This window comes from Lactuca saligna, chromosome 3, assembly GCF_052625555.1.
Source record: "Lactuca saligna cultivar CGN05327 chromosome 3, ASM5262555v1, whole genome shotgun sequence".
Lineage (NCBI taxonomy): Eukaryota > Viridiplantae > Streptophyta > Magnoliopsida > Asterales > Asteraceae > Lactuca > Lactuca saligna.
In genome coordinates, this window is record NC_136419.1 from 16,542,751 (window position 1) to 16,556,723 (window position 13,973).

The 13,973-nt window shown below is 36.4% G+C and overlaps 2 protein-coding genes and 1 pseudogene across 2 annotated transcripts; all 3 read left to right on the forward strand.

Annotated features, from left to right (window-relative positions):
• The first annotated feature begins 2,596 nt into the window (after positions 1–2,596).
• LOC145034593 (uncharacterized) lies at positions 2,597–3,909 on the forward strand. Its single transcript, XM_078983038.1, has one exon. The coding sequence runs from the start codon at positions 2,653–2,655 to the stop codon at positions 3,787–3,789; it is 1,137 nt and encodes a 378-aa protein (XP_078839164.1). The 5' UTR covers positions 2,597–2,652; the 3' UTR covers positions 3,790–3,909.
• A 1,956-nt stretch (positions 3,910–5,865) lies between these two features.
• LOC145034592 (uncharacterized) lies at positions 5,866–7,450 on the forward strand. Its single transcript, XM_078983037.1, has one exon. The coding sequence runs from the start codon at positions 5,925–5,927 to the stop codon at positions 7,251–7,253; it is 1,329 nt and encodes a 442-aa protein (XP_078839163.1). The 5' UTR covers positions 5,866–5,924; the 3' UTR covers positions 7,254–7,450.
• An 863-nt stretch (positions 7,451–8,313) lies between these two features.
• Positions 8,314–13,156, forward strand: LOC145035219 (uncharacterized; annotated as a pseudogene).
• Positions 13,157–13,973: the final 817 nt, after the last annotated feature.

Genomic DNA, 13,973 nt, shown 5'->3' on the forward strand with positions numbered 1-13,973 from the left:
TACACATAATCTTGTTTTCTACACATACTCATTATAACATCATACTTTTTTTTTTTCTATTATAGCAACCTAACTTTTTTTGATTTTTTTCATACATACAAATTGCATATATAATTTCAAAACTCATACATTACATATATAAATACATTTTTTTTCGATTTTTTCTACATATATACATACATAAATACGTACATTATATATACAAATACACATAAACATGTTTTCTACACATACTCATTATAACATCATACTTTTTTTTTCTATTATAGCAACATATTTTTTTCATTTTTTCCAACACATCACATACATAAATACATTTTTTTTTCATTTATTCCACATATTACAAACATAAATACACACGTTATATATACAAATACACATAATCTTGTTTTCTACACATACTCATTATAACATCATACTTTTTTTTTTTCTATTATAGCAACCTAACTTTTTTTGATTTTTTTCATACATACAAATTGCATATATAATTTCAAAACTCATACATTACATATATAAATATATTTTTTTTCGATTTTTTCTACATATATACATACATAAATACATACATTATATATACATATACACATAAACATGTTGTCTACACATACTCATTATAACATCATACTTTTTTTTTTCTATTATAGCAACCTAATTTTTTTTTTTTGATTTTTTGCATACATACTAATTACATATATAATTTCAAAACTCATACATTACATATATAAATACATTTTTTTTTTCGATTTTTTCTACATATATGCATACATAAATACATACATTATATATACAAATACACATAAACATATTTTCTACACATACTCATTATAACATCATACTTTTTTTCTATTATAGCAACTTAATTTTTTTCATTTTTTTCATACATACAAATTACACATTCACATTCACAAATAAAACACATACAAATAACATACACATACAAAAAAAATACTAATGTAAAAACACACAAATGCATAATACACATATAAACACATTCTATTTATAAAATGAAAGATGAAAAGGAACCTGTGGTAGTCTAATTTCAAAATTTTCCGGCAGAAATTCCACAGTTCCGGCAACAACTCCGGTAACAACTCCAACAGCAACACAACCTTAAATTAAAAGGTTAAACTAAGTAAATAAACATCAAAACATAAGAAGAATCGGAAATAGGGAAGAATTTTGACCTTAAATGGGTAAAAATTCCGGAATTGAGGTAGGATCGTCTCCTCTTGGTCGTCGGTAATGGAAGTCTAGGTCGCCGGTATTGGTAGCAACCGAGGTTTGGATGGCGGTGGTTTGTGCAATGGATGTTTGGACGGCGGCGATTGTGGTGTAAGAAAGACCGGCGAAGTCGATGGAGAGAATGAGAGAAAAGGCAGAAAGAATACGCAGGAAAGAGCGAACTGGAGGGGTTATCTGCGCGGACTTTTAGCGGCGACGTGTGGGTTTAGCGGCGACGTATAGGTATTAGCGGCGACAAGTCTGGAGGGAAAAGTCAGTGCCTTTTTTCACGCCGTTACAACCGTTCGATTGAATACAGATCGAACGGATAGGGTTCATTTGACACGGATCGCTACTGTTGACTATTAGCGGCGACATGTAACGCGTCATTTACATGTCGCCGCTAATGCCTGATGTCGCTGCTAAAGCCGTCGCCGCTAATACTCACATTTCTTGTAGTGATATGCTATATGTACCATATGTATATATGCTATATGTATACGATGGTTCCATTTTTAAGTGGGGTACATGGACCCCTCTAAGTATACATTGCCCTGTGCCACTGATTACATGATTACAACAAACGAAAAGTTTTGTAACATGTTTATAAAAAAAGATTTCACTAAAGTTTGCCCTTGCTAGTTCGATCTCAACAACATCAATGGATTATTTTTTTACAGAGCAAGCAAATAAGAAACAATTAGCAATCAATAATTCAAGATAAAATTAACTAATGAATTCATTGTCTTCTTTTACGCAACAAGCAACTGTTCATATAGAAACTAATGAACTACTTGTGCTTTTCATATTCATTCCACATTTTCCAGCATATTCATACGATTATTATTCAAACTAGTCGCGCAACATCAGGTCCTTTACCCTTGTTGACCATATTTGTCACACTTCTTAAAGCAATGTTCACTAGATTTTGATTATATAACATACATTAATATGTCTTAAGTAATAACACTTTTTTTTTTGGTTTTGTTAAAGGGTTGTGGCTCTTTTAGTTTCGCGCGTTTGGTTTTGTTATGGGTTAAGCCTGTTTTTCTTGGCTTTCGGTATTTGGTTATTTGTTGGTCTAGTTTCTTGCATTAGGGTTTTCTATATTTTTTTTTTTGTACACCTTTAAAAGAAGTCATAAAAACAATAACTACAATTTGAAAATTAAGTTGTAAATTAAACAGAAAGGTGTTGAAAAAATTGTTATGATGATAGATAACATCAAATTCAAATATGTGGGAAACAGCAAAAGCACACCACTTTATTTTGGTATTTCTGCTGGACCACTAAGTGAAGGATTACTCTTGCATGTGCGGGTTAGGCCCGCCACTTGAAGTATTGCTCCTGAAAACCATATATAGCCATTGCCTATATATATGCAACCAACTTCATGAAAATCATCAAAAGCTCACACTCCTTCTATTCACCATGGTTCTTCACAAAGTTTCAAGTGTTGTTTTCTTGGTGTTACTAGGTTTGGGCATTTGTGCGGCGACTAGAGCTCTCTTGACTATAGAAGAGAGCATTCCTTACACTCATGGTGGTTTAGCAGGAGGTGGTGGTGGTGGAGGGGGTAGTGGCGGTGGAGGTGGTGGTGGTATTGGGGCAGAAGGAGGACATGGTGCTGGATATGGAGGTGGAGCTGGAAAAGGTGGAGGTGCGGGGTATGGTGGTGGAGAGGCAGGAGGTGGAGGTGGAGGTGGTGGTATTGGAGGAGGTGGTGGAGGAGGAGGAGGAGAGGCAGGTGCAGGTTATGGTGGAGGAGAAGGAGGTGGGAGTGGCGGTGGACATGGTGGTGGAGCACTTGGAGGTGGAGGTGGAGGCGGTGGTACCGGAGGAGGTGGTGGTGGAGGAGGTGGAGAACATGGTGGGGGTTATGGTGGAGGAGAAGGAAGAGGAGGAGGGATTGGTGGTGGGCATGGCGGTGGAGCACTCGGAGGTGGAGGTGGAGGTGGTGGTATAGGAGGGGGTGGTGGTGGAGGAGCTGGAGCACACGGTGGGGGTTATGGTGGAGGAGAAGGAGGTGGAAGTGGTGGTGGACATGGTGGTGGAGCACTTGGAGGTGGAGGTGGTGGTACCGGAGGAGGTGGTGGCGGAGGAGGTGGAGAACAAGGTGGGGGTTATGGTGGAGGAGAAGGAGGAGGGATTGGTGGTGGGCATGGCGGTGGAGCACTCGGAGGTGGAGGTGGAGGTGGTGGTACAGGAGGTGGTGGTGGTGGAGGAGCTGGAGCACACGGTGGGGGTTATGGTGGAGGAGAAGGAGGTGGGAGTGGCGGTGGATATGGTGGAGCTGGAGGAGTTGGAGGTGGAGGTGGAGGTGGGGGCGGCCATGGTGGTGGTGGCGGAGGAGGAGCTGGCATAGGAGGAGCAGGAGGAAGTGGATATGGTAGTGGAGGCGGAGCTGGAGGGGGTGCCGGGGGATCGTATGGTGGATACGGTGGTGGAGGCGGTTCAGGAGGAGGAGGAGGAGGCGGTGGTAGTGCAGGAGGTGAGCATGGAGCAGGTGGATATGGAGGTGGTAGTGGGAGCGGAGAAGGCGGTGGTCATGGTGGCTATATTCCTTAAGAATGTCCAAAACGGACAATGATCTGTTTTCCTGTACAATAAGAACGTAGATGCATGCAAACAAGCTGCATCAAGTTGTAATCTTATAAGTCATTCAATGAAGCGTGTCTTTATGAATTTTATTACGTGTTCTGCATCATAATCTACATGCATGCATATGATCAAAATAATAAAACTAAACACTAAAGCTACATTTCACGACGTACATCTTATAAATATCTTATGAACCCATTAAAAGCCTACAAAAGAACAAGTTTTATATTTAAATGCAATTTTAAAAACAACAAAAATGTCAAAATGCTAGTGTGCAAAAACGTACGTTACGTTGAAGTCAGTTCTGTGAACTGTCTATCTTTTTATATGATGTTCTCGAGCATCATATAAACCCGATACCTTAAAAATCATGATATCTATACGTGCATTTTCCTTTGTCTTCTCTTGTTAAAAAGTACACGATTTATAGCAAACTAGAAGAAGATAGTTGTATTGCCATATACGTTCGTGTTCGCAGGAAATTTTGTTTGAATACAATAATTTATTAGCTAATTATATAATATTCATAAAGACACTGACATTATATGCTAGGTTGAGTGTATATATATATATATATATATATATATATATATATATATATATATATATATATATATATATATATATATATATATATATATATATATATATATATATGATTATATTTTTGCTGTCAAGAGCTGATCACCATGTTACAAAACGAAGTGAACTCGGGATGTTGATAATTAAGAGTTAACTTTCTAGTTGATTGGGTTTCATAAGGCAGTTTAGGTTTAATCATGGTCGAAGTTTATCTAATTAGACAAATGCCCTTATTTAATTTGAAATAATATATTGTTGTGATTTTATTTTAAAATAATAAATTTACATTCAATTGTAAATATTATAATTATTTTAAATATACACATAAAATAAATACATATTAATACGATAATATCTAAATAGTTCCTATCTAGGGAAAATGACTTAAAAGTCCAACGAAGTTTCCAAACCGTTTAAAAAACCCCAATCATGTTTTGTCTGTTCAAAAAAACCCAACAAACTTAACATTTTGTCTAAAAAGCCCAACTAAGTTACACTTTCTCGAAAGTCAAATAAGAGAAACAGATGACGTGACTTATTACCGTATCAGAAAAATGACTTGTTAGACCAACGAAGTTTCCAAAACGTTTAAAAAACTCTAATCATGTTTTGACTGTTCAAAAAAAACCCAACGAACTTAAAGAAAACAAAATTAGAATTTTCTGAATGGTTTGAAACTTTGTTGGACTTTTTAGATAAAATGTTAAGTTCGTTGGGTTTTCTTGAACAGACAAAACATGATTGAGGTTTTTTGAATGGTTTGGAAACTTCGTTGGGCTTTTAAGTCATTTTCCCTTCCTATCTATGACTTGCACATATAAATAACTTTTTTTTTTATTATTATCTATAGTTATTTTTAATTATATATAGTTATCAATTTGAATAGACATCTTTTATATCGTATCATCTAAATATCATGTATTTATATGTAGCGTTTGACATCCCTACTCTTTCCCTTTGCTCAACATTGATCATTCTGTTATTATTAATGTATAGATCAATGTAGTCAATAATCAATTCCTCAGTTTTCTTTAATTAGAGCGTGTATTAAGCAATTCAATTTTTTTTGCTTTTATTATGGATCAATACTTCAATACCATAATGAAAGGTCGTCTCCTTGCATTTAGTGTTTCAATTTTGGAGCTCCTAGCTAGTTTGTTATTGATATACTGTTTGTTTTGCTCTTCAAAATATGAAAAATAAAAACCTAAACGTTACTGGAAAACCAATGATGAAATAATTAAGTTGTAGAAAACAGCTTCTCACATCAATTGTTAACTCAAAAGACAAGTAGCTGTGTTAGATATGAGTCAATTTAACACTGTTTTTATATTTACTGAAGTGGAGGGGTGTAAATTAATGCTGAAGATGTGGGTAACAGCAAAAAGCACCACTAATATAAACCACCATGTAGGGTCGTAAGTGAAGGAGGTTCTCTTTTTCCGTGGGTTAGGCCACTTAGAGTATCTCTCATATGGAAACGCTAGGCATTGCCTATATATATATATGCAATAACCAATATGCAATTTCATGCACATCACAACAACATGCATTCGTTGTCATTTATCATGCATGCTCACAAAGTTTCAAGTGTTGCTTTTTTGGTGTTACTAGGTTTGGGTATTTGTGCCGCGAGCAGGGCTCTCTTGACTGTTGAAGAGAGCTTTCCTTACACTCATGGTGGTTTAGGAGGAGCTGGTGGTGGTGGAGGGGGTAGTGGTGGTGGAGGGGGTAGTGGTGCATATGGGGCTGAAGGAGGATATGGGGGTGGAGCTGGAAAAGGTGGTGGTTCGGGGTATGATGGTGGAGTGGCAGGAGGCGGAGGTGGAGGTGGTGGAGGTGGTAGTGGAGGAGGTGGTGGAGGAGGAACTGGAGGAGCAGAAGGTGGGGGTTATGGTGGAGGAGAAGGAGGTGGGAGCGGGGGTGGATATGGTGGTGGAGCAGCCGGAGGAGGAGGTGGAGGAGGTGGTAGTGGGGGAGGCGGTGGAGGGGGAGAAGGACCACATGGTGGGGGTTATGGTGGAGGAAAAGGAAGTGGGAGTGGGGGTGGATATGGCGGTGCAATTGGTTATGGTGGTGGAGAAGCCGGAGGAGGAGGTGGAGGCGGTGGTAGTGGGGGAGGCGGTGGAGGGGGAGAAGGACCACATGGTGGGGGTTATGGTGGAGGAAAAGGAGGCGGGAGTGGGGGTGGATATGGCGGTGGAGCAGCCGGAGGAGGAGGTGGAGGCGGTGGTAGTGGGGGAGGTGGTGGAGGGGGAGAAGGACCACATGGTGGGGGTTATGGTGGAGGGAAAGGAGGTGGGAGTGGGGGTGGATATGGCGGTGGAGCAGCCGGAGGAGGAGGTGGAGGCGGTGGTAGTGGGGGAGGTGGTGGAGGGGGAGAAGGACCACATGGTGGGGGTTATGGTGGAGGGAAAGGAGGTGGGAGTGGGGGTGGATATGGCGGTGGAGCAGCCGGAGGAGGAGGTGGAGGCGGTGGTAGCGGGGGAGGTGGTGGAGGGGGAGAAGGACCACATGGTGGGGGTTATGGTGGAGGAAAAGGAGTTGGGAGCGGCGGTGGATTTGGTGGTGCTGGAGGAGCTAGTGGCGGAGGTGGAGGAGGACATGGTGGTGGAGGCGGAGGAGGCACAGGAGGAGGAGGAGGAGCAGGAGGAGGCGGATATGGTAGTGGAGGTGGCGCAGGAGGGGGTGGTGGAGGATCACACTGTGGACACGCTGGAGGAGGCGGTGGTGGTTCGGGAGGAGGAGGAGGCGGTGGTGGTGGTGCAGGAGGTGAACATGGAGCAGGTGGATATGGTGGCGGCGGTGGGAATGGTGAAGGTGGTGGTCATGGTGGCCATATCCCTTAGAGAATATCATGTGTTTCACTGGAGTGTCCAAAATTAAAACGGGCATTTGACTTCTTTTCCTAATAAATTAATATGAATTATAGTGATAATAATAATAAAGACTATTTATCGTGCGGAAAATGGAAATGCTATGCATCCCATCGCTTTGTACCATGTAATCTGATTTGCTTATACAATTATGAGCTTAGAGTTGATCATCCACAGCAGCAGAAGAGTTTTTCTTTTCTTTCTTAACAAATTTGTGTTGAGTCGTGTTATTTTCATGTGAAAATACATGTCATCAACCCAAAAACATTTACGAGAGTTTTATTAATTTGTACGAACCACAATATATAAGTTTTTATATAAATTGATTTCTTAAATCGGATAAATATAAATTAGACCCATGGAAGTGCTTTTTATATATATATATATATATATATATATATATATATATATATATATATATATATATATATATATATATATATATATATATATATATATATATATATATATATTCAAATGTTTCTAACAACTATTGTGTGCCTAAATGCACCAATGAGAATTCAAGAAATAATAAATAATTAAATAAATCATTAAAGGGTATTTTGGACATTTTATATGTTTAATTAAGAAAATCATTTAATTGAAATCCTGCAATTAGGGAAATAAAATAAATATATTTGACCTAGTCTCTCTCTCTTTATTTGTCATCTCCTTCTTATAAACCTAGCCCACCGTGCTCCTACCGTCTTCTCCCATTGTCGAATAATGTCCAACCCCATTGAAATCGATCGTGGTTTATTTCCCCCAACTAATCAGAATTGTAGGGCTTTTTCCAATCTGTTTTTTGTTTGATCGGGAAAAAAGGAAAAGGCACACAACGAGGCGATGAAAGATACATGAAGGAAAGCATGAGGCATAATCTGAGACACCATTCTTTGATGATAGAGAACCTGTAGTTGGAAGTGGATCCCATCATTGACATCGAGTATGCACTGTTCAACTTCAACCTCTTTCCCAATTCCCACCTTTCTTGAATTTTTCTTTATTAACATATTTTTCAATTGCAGTGTTCTAAATATCTCAGAGTTTTGATTTAAATTCTCCATGGCCATGTCACCAACTCAGCGCCCTGTGGGTGTACTCGGGTTTTGGGCTTCCTTGATGACAGCTCTTGGGAACATTAAAAATATGCCAGTAAGTATTTAACTTTTTCCCCAATCTATCATAATCATCCACTTAACAAGAATAATAATGTATGCATGCTGTAATTGCTCATAGATTCTTGTAAATCAAAGATTCCTGGAGAACTTATCTCTAAGACAAAGTGTTCTCATCACAAATGCCATCTCAAACATCACAAAAGATATCCTAAGTCGGCCTCTTCAGCTACTTTCTGGTGTAGACATATTAGGAAACACAAGTAGTGAATTTGGACATATGTCTAAAGGTGTTGCCGCCTTATCAATGGACAAAAAATTCATTCAAAGTCTCCAGAGACAGGTTAGTTTTGTTATTTTCAGTTGTCATAAATGATAGAAGTAGTTATTTATTATTTAAATTAAACACGCGGGAAAACAAAGGGGTTGAAGATTTGGGTGATGTGATCAGAGAAGGTGGAGGGGCATTAGCAAAAGGTCTATTCTGTGGAGTTACTAGCATTCTAACAAAGCCTCTAGAAGGTGCAAAAGCATCTATAGTTGAAGGTTTTGTTTCGGGGGTAGGTAAGGGTATAATAGGCGTTGCAGCACAACCTATAAGTAGAGTCCTTGATTTATTATTAAAAACAACGGAAGGTGCAAACACAATGAGAATGATAAAATACTTCTTGTGACACTTTTTTTTTTAACACAAATGTAGGTTATGCTTCAGCTTGCGGAATCAGGTTCATTCTTTTTGCAAGTGGAATTGTTCAAAGTGTGTGGAAAGTTTGCGTTATCAGATGCTTACGAAGACCATTTCTCACTATATAAAGATAAAATACTTCTTGTGACACATAGAAGAGTCATGATCTTACAGGTATTATTTGTTATTAGTCTTTAAAAAGAGTAAATTACAGCTTTAGTGATCCAGGGACCAAAATTGTTATGAAACATAAAGATAAGGACCAAAGTTGCAAATCGAAGTATTGATGATTCAATCGATGCAGTTTTTTTATTTTTTTTTATTTTTTATTTTTTACCTTTTTCATAAATTTGAGACATCATTCTTTGATGGTAGAGAACTTGTAGCTGGAAGTATTGATGATTCGATCTATGTTTATGATGTTGAAGCAAACAGACTTTCCCTTAGAATTCAAAAACATACGGTAATAGTATTCCCATTATATATATATATATATATATATATATATATATATATATATATATATATTATGTTATAATCAATTGGTAATTACACTTTAGATTATATGATTCGATTAAAATTTGTTTTTTTTTTGTTTTTGTTTTTGTTTTTTTTTTTTTTTTTTTTTTTTTTGTTTTTTTTGTTTTTTTTTTTGTAATAGATGTTTCTCTCGATATACCACTTATTCTGATAGAATATGATATCATGACAATTATTCTCATAAAATGATTTCATGATTCTGGGAATACTTGATTAAGTGACTTAAGTATTACATTATATTAGAATAAATTAGAAGTCTTTAATGTTAAACACATTCTATTAGAATTTATAGTTTATTCTTTTAGAATATACTGAAAGTTATAATATTTTAAAGTTGATCATGTTTTTTTTATTATTTTTTATTTTTTTTATTTTTTATATTTAGGTTTTGAAGTGGCTGTCATTGATGTGAAAAATGAAGAAAACAAAGAGAACGGGAGTATTCTAGCAGAATTTTGTTATTTTTTTAAGAATTTTAATCATTTTTGTTGATATTCTTTTAGAATATGTATTATTATATTAAAATGTATAAGGATTTTAGTTTGTAAGAATATGTATGAATTTGTATTTAAGTTCAGATGTATAAGAATATATTAGAATGTTTGTTATTTTTCAACATCTGATTAAAGAATTTTGTTTTTCTTCAATAATATTCTATTAGAATAAAATTCTGAAATAGCATCATTCTAAGAAAAAATATTCTAATAGAATAAAATCGGTAAAAATTGAAATTGAACTAATTAAAAAATTCAGATTTTTTTTTTTTTTTTTAAAATTAGGAGAATTAATCATCCCTAAAAATCAAAAAATTTCCTTTTATAAATATCGTTAATTGTCCAAAATACCCTTTTGCTAAAAATTGTGTGGTTATATGGTAGATGTTACCCCATTGTAATATCATACACTCTCAAATCATGTCTATTGATTAATTTCATCCGTTGGTCCAGATCTATGCATTCTGGCACACAATACTTAGTAAAAACAAAATAACCTAAGCATATATATATATATATATATATATATATATATATATATATATATATATATATATATATATATATATGGGAAAAATGAATATACCTAAGCTTATCATACTACGTCGTTTTGTATCACAAAATACATTCTAGTTATCCAATGTTTCTATAATTTAACTTCTAATTTGATTACTTCCAAGATTTTTATAATTTACATATTTATCTTCCTCTTACATAATTTCATTTTCAACTATAATATATATAGTGTAGTAGGTGTTCGGCAAAAAGATGTGATGTAAGAGAATGACAATAATGAAATTTCGAATATCTTGAAAGCAAATCAAGATAGGGTTGAAGTTTAAGAATATTATAATGAATATATCAAACAAAACGACGTATTATAGTGTGTTTGGTTACCTAAGATTGTATAACCTTAAGGGTATATTCATTTTTCCATATATATATATATATATATGTTTAGGTTCTATGGAAAACAAAAAACCCTAAAAATAATAAAAATGCATAAAAAATACTTAGAGGTCATAAAACTTTTTTATGAAAAAATCGCAGGTTTTTAAATAAATTCGTTGATTTTTTTTTTAATTTTTTTAAAAAAAATTGGCAAGTTTGGGTCCTCCAACTCAACGATTTGAATAGAAGCTTCATGATTCTTGACACTGACTTGGGGAATACGAGATTTTAATGACCAACTCGTCGAGTTTGGATCTCCAACTCTCCGATTTGTGTCATTTTTCAAAATCTATATATTTGGATCGTTTCTATTCGGAATCTTAACGTTTCCTGGAGGTTATTAGCGACTTTTGGAGGCCTGAGACATTCTCAAGAAGCTTTGGAACTCAGAATTCGACTAGAGGTTAATTTTGAAGAGATCAAAGGCATTTAACCATTACTTTTCTCTTAATTCTTTTTTTGAATCATGTTTGCAACATTAAATTTCGTTTTTATGGTTTTATTTGCTGGTGTTATGGGCTAAAACCCCATACTTTCTTTTAGACTAGATGATCTTATAAATATGGTTTGACTAGTGGCTTTGGATTATATTGATTTGGTTATTTATATTGTTAAGCTTGTTAAAATATCCTTATGTGTTAATGATAATTATTTTCGGTTAGTGACTAAGTATATTGAGTTGTATGAACATCTTCTTGATTACATGAATCTTATGGTTTTGTAAAAACAAGATTGTATGCCTAATGTTGTGAACATAACCTAGGGTTAACTAGAAAATAAGTAAATTAATGTGTGATCATGTGTGATGACCAACCACATATGAGTTAATTGAACCAACCAATTTGATTAGCAATTATTACAAGTCTTACTTGATTCGAACTGAATATTAGGAAACCAGTTAGTTTAATCACTTGATCGATGTTTGAGTTAACTTGTTTGCTAAATTATTAGTAATAGTGAACATGAACCTAATCACATTAGAAATCGGTAACTAATGATATATTACTCTGTTGCACTTGCCATGAAATCAACCATAGGAATAAGTGAATTGAATCTAAATGGAAGTCTCTTTAATCTTATTGAATCTAGTTGTATTTTGATTCTCTTTTAATTGTTAATTGTTCTTTGTGTAAGTGTTTAGAAAATTGCTTAAGTTTTTAGTCTTGAAAAACTAGAGAAAACCCCTTTTTAAATATTGTTTTATTTAGATAATATTACTATCAATTTTAATTGTTTACGGTTCCCAGTGCTTGTGTAACACCTCGTTTATTAAATAAATAAATAAATAAATGAATGTATAGTGGCCCTAGAATAAATAATTATATAGCAAGGTGTTGGTTTTGGGAAGCTAAATGTCATAAGTTGGATTATTTGGGGGTTCAAGTATAAATTTCAGATCCAATTTATAAAGATTCTGAGGGTAGGGGCTAAATGGTAAATTTCAGACTCAATTTGTAAAGAGTTTTGAAGGCTTGGGTTAAAAGGGTAACATATGGACTTTATTTGAGAGTAATTTGTAAAGGAGGGGCTGAATGGTAACCGTGGGTCTAAATATGAAAGGAATTATGTGAGAAGGGGTGGGAAGAGTAAATTATGACCTTGGTTTGAAAGAAAAATAGAAAAGGAGGGCTGATCTTGACATTATGGCACTTAGTTTCCTAGGGCACGGGTATATAGCTATACAAACCCTAACCCTAAGTAAACCCTTTCCAACCGTCACCCCCTTATGTCTCCCATTGGCCACCAACCCTTCTTCACCTCCTGCCACCGCTGCTGTTGAAGCTGGAAACCACTGGGAAGCCTCCATTATCATCTAGCTCCCAACGAAGGCGAAAGGCTGCTATCTTCTATCCTCCTGCCGTTGTCTTCATGTCCGGTGGAGGCAAGTTTTTCAAGCCGACATTGTGGTCGTGAAGACTAATCGAGCAACGTCCTGGAATTACTACCTCTTTTTAGCCGCCACCGCTAGTTAGTTCCGCCTCTGTCACCGCGGTTTCTGTCACACCTTCTCTGCGCCGTGCTACTGTTATTGCCAATGGTGTTGCTGTTGCCATCGCTGCTTTATCTCTTCACCACCAGCCACCATGAGAGGCGGTTGTGAGTTTGTGTGGGTGTGCGACTCTGCTTTCAAGTCCGTGTGGTGTGTGTGGCTGCCTGACTGAGAACTGAAAGAAATCACCGCCACCACCGTGAGGTGGTGGCTGCCATCGTGAAACCGCTGCTACCGTTGCCGTGCGCCACCAGGTGGGTGGCTGGATCCGTTTGCAAGAAAGAAAGCATGTGGGTGTTTGTTTATGTTGTAGTGTGTGTTGTGTGTGTTGTGTGTGTAGTTTGTTTAACTAGAAAATCAAGAACAGTTACCACCACAACCGTGAGGTGGTGGCTGCCACCATGTGTCACCGCCTACCACTACATGGTTGGCTGTGTGTGTGTGTGTGTTTGTATTAGTGTGAGTGTATGTTATTTTGAAATTTTGCATTGTAAACTGTAATAGCATCGAAATAATGAAATGAAAGCTCATAACCACCACCGTGAGGTGGTAGCTGCCTCCTCCTGCCACTACCGGTCGTCGTGTCGGGTGGCGGTGTGCCTCGTTTGTATTGTGACACGTTTGGTATGTTTGGACAAAGGGACTAAAACCCTAATGGGCCTAATGAACCTTAATTGATCAAAAGACCTAGCTAGTGGGCCTATTGGGCTAAGATGGGGTTGGAAATCCTAATTAGGGTTTAGAAAAGCCTAATTTTGGATTTATGGGCTTTGGACTTATTGGGACCCACTTTTGGGCCATTGGAATGGAGTTGTGAATTACACCCAATCACACCATATGACTTATCTAGTAGAGTGATGGACTTAATGTATTAAATCCTTAATGGGTTAAGTGAGAAACTCTTAAACCTAATTG

Excerpts from the sequence above, each read along its gene's own strand:
- LOC145034592 (XM_078983037.1), top strand. The coding sequence starts at position 5,925 with ATGCAATTTCATGCACATCACAACAACATGCATTCGTTGTCATTTATC.
- LOC145034593 (XM_078983038.1), top strand. The coding sequence starts at position 2,653 with ATGGTTCTTCACAAAGTTTCAAGTGTTGTTTTCTTGGTGTTACTAGGT.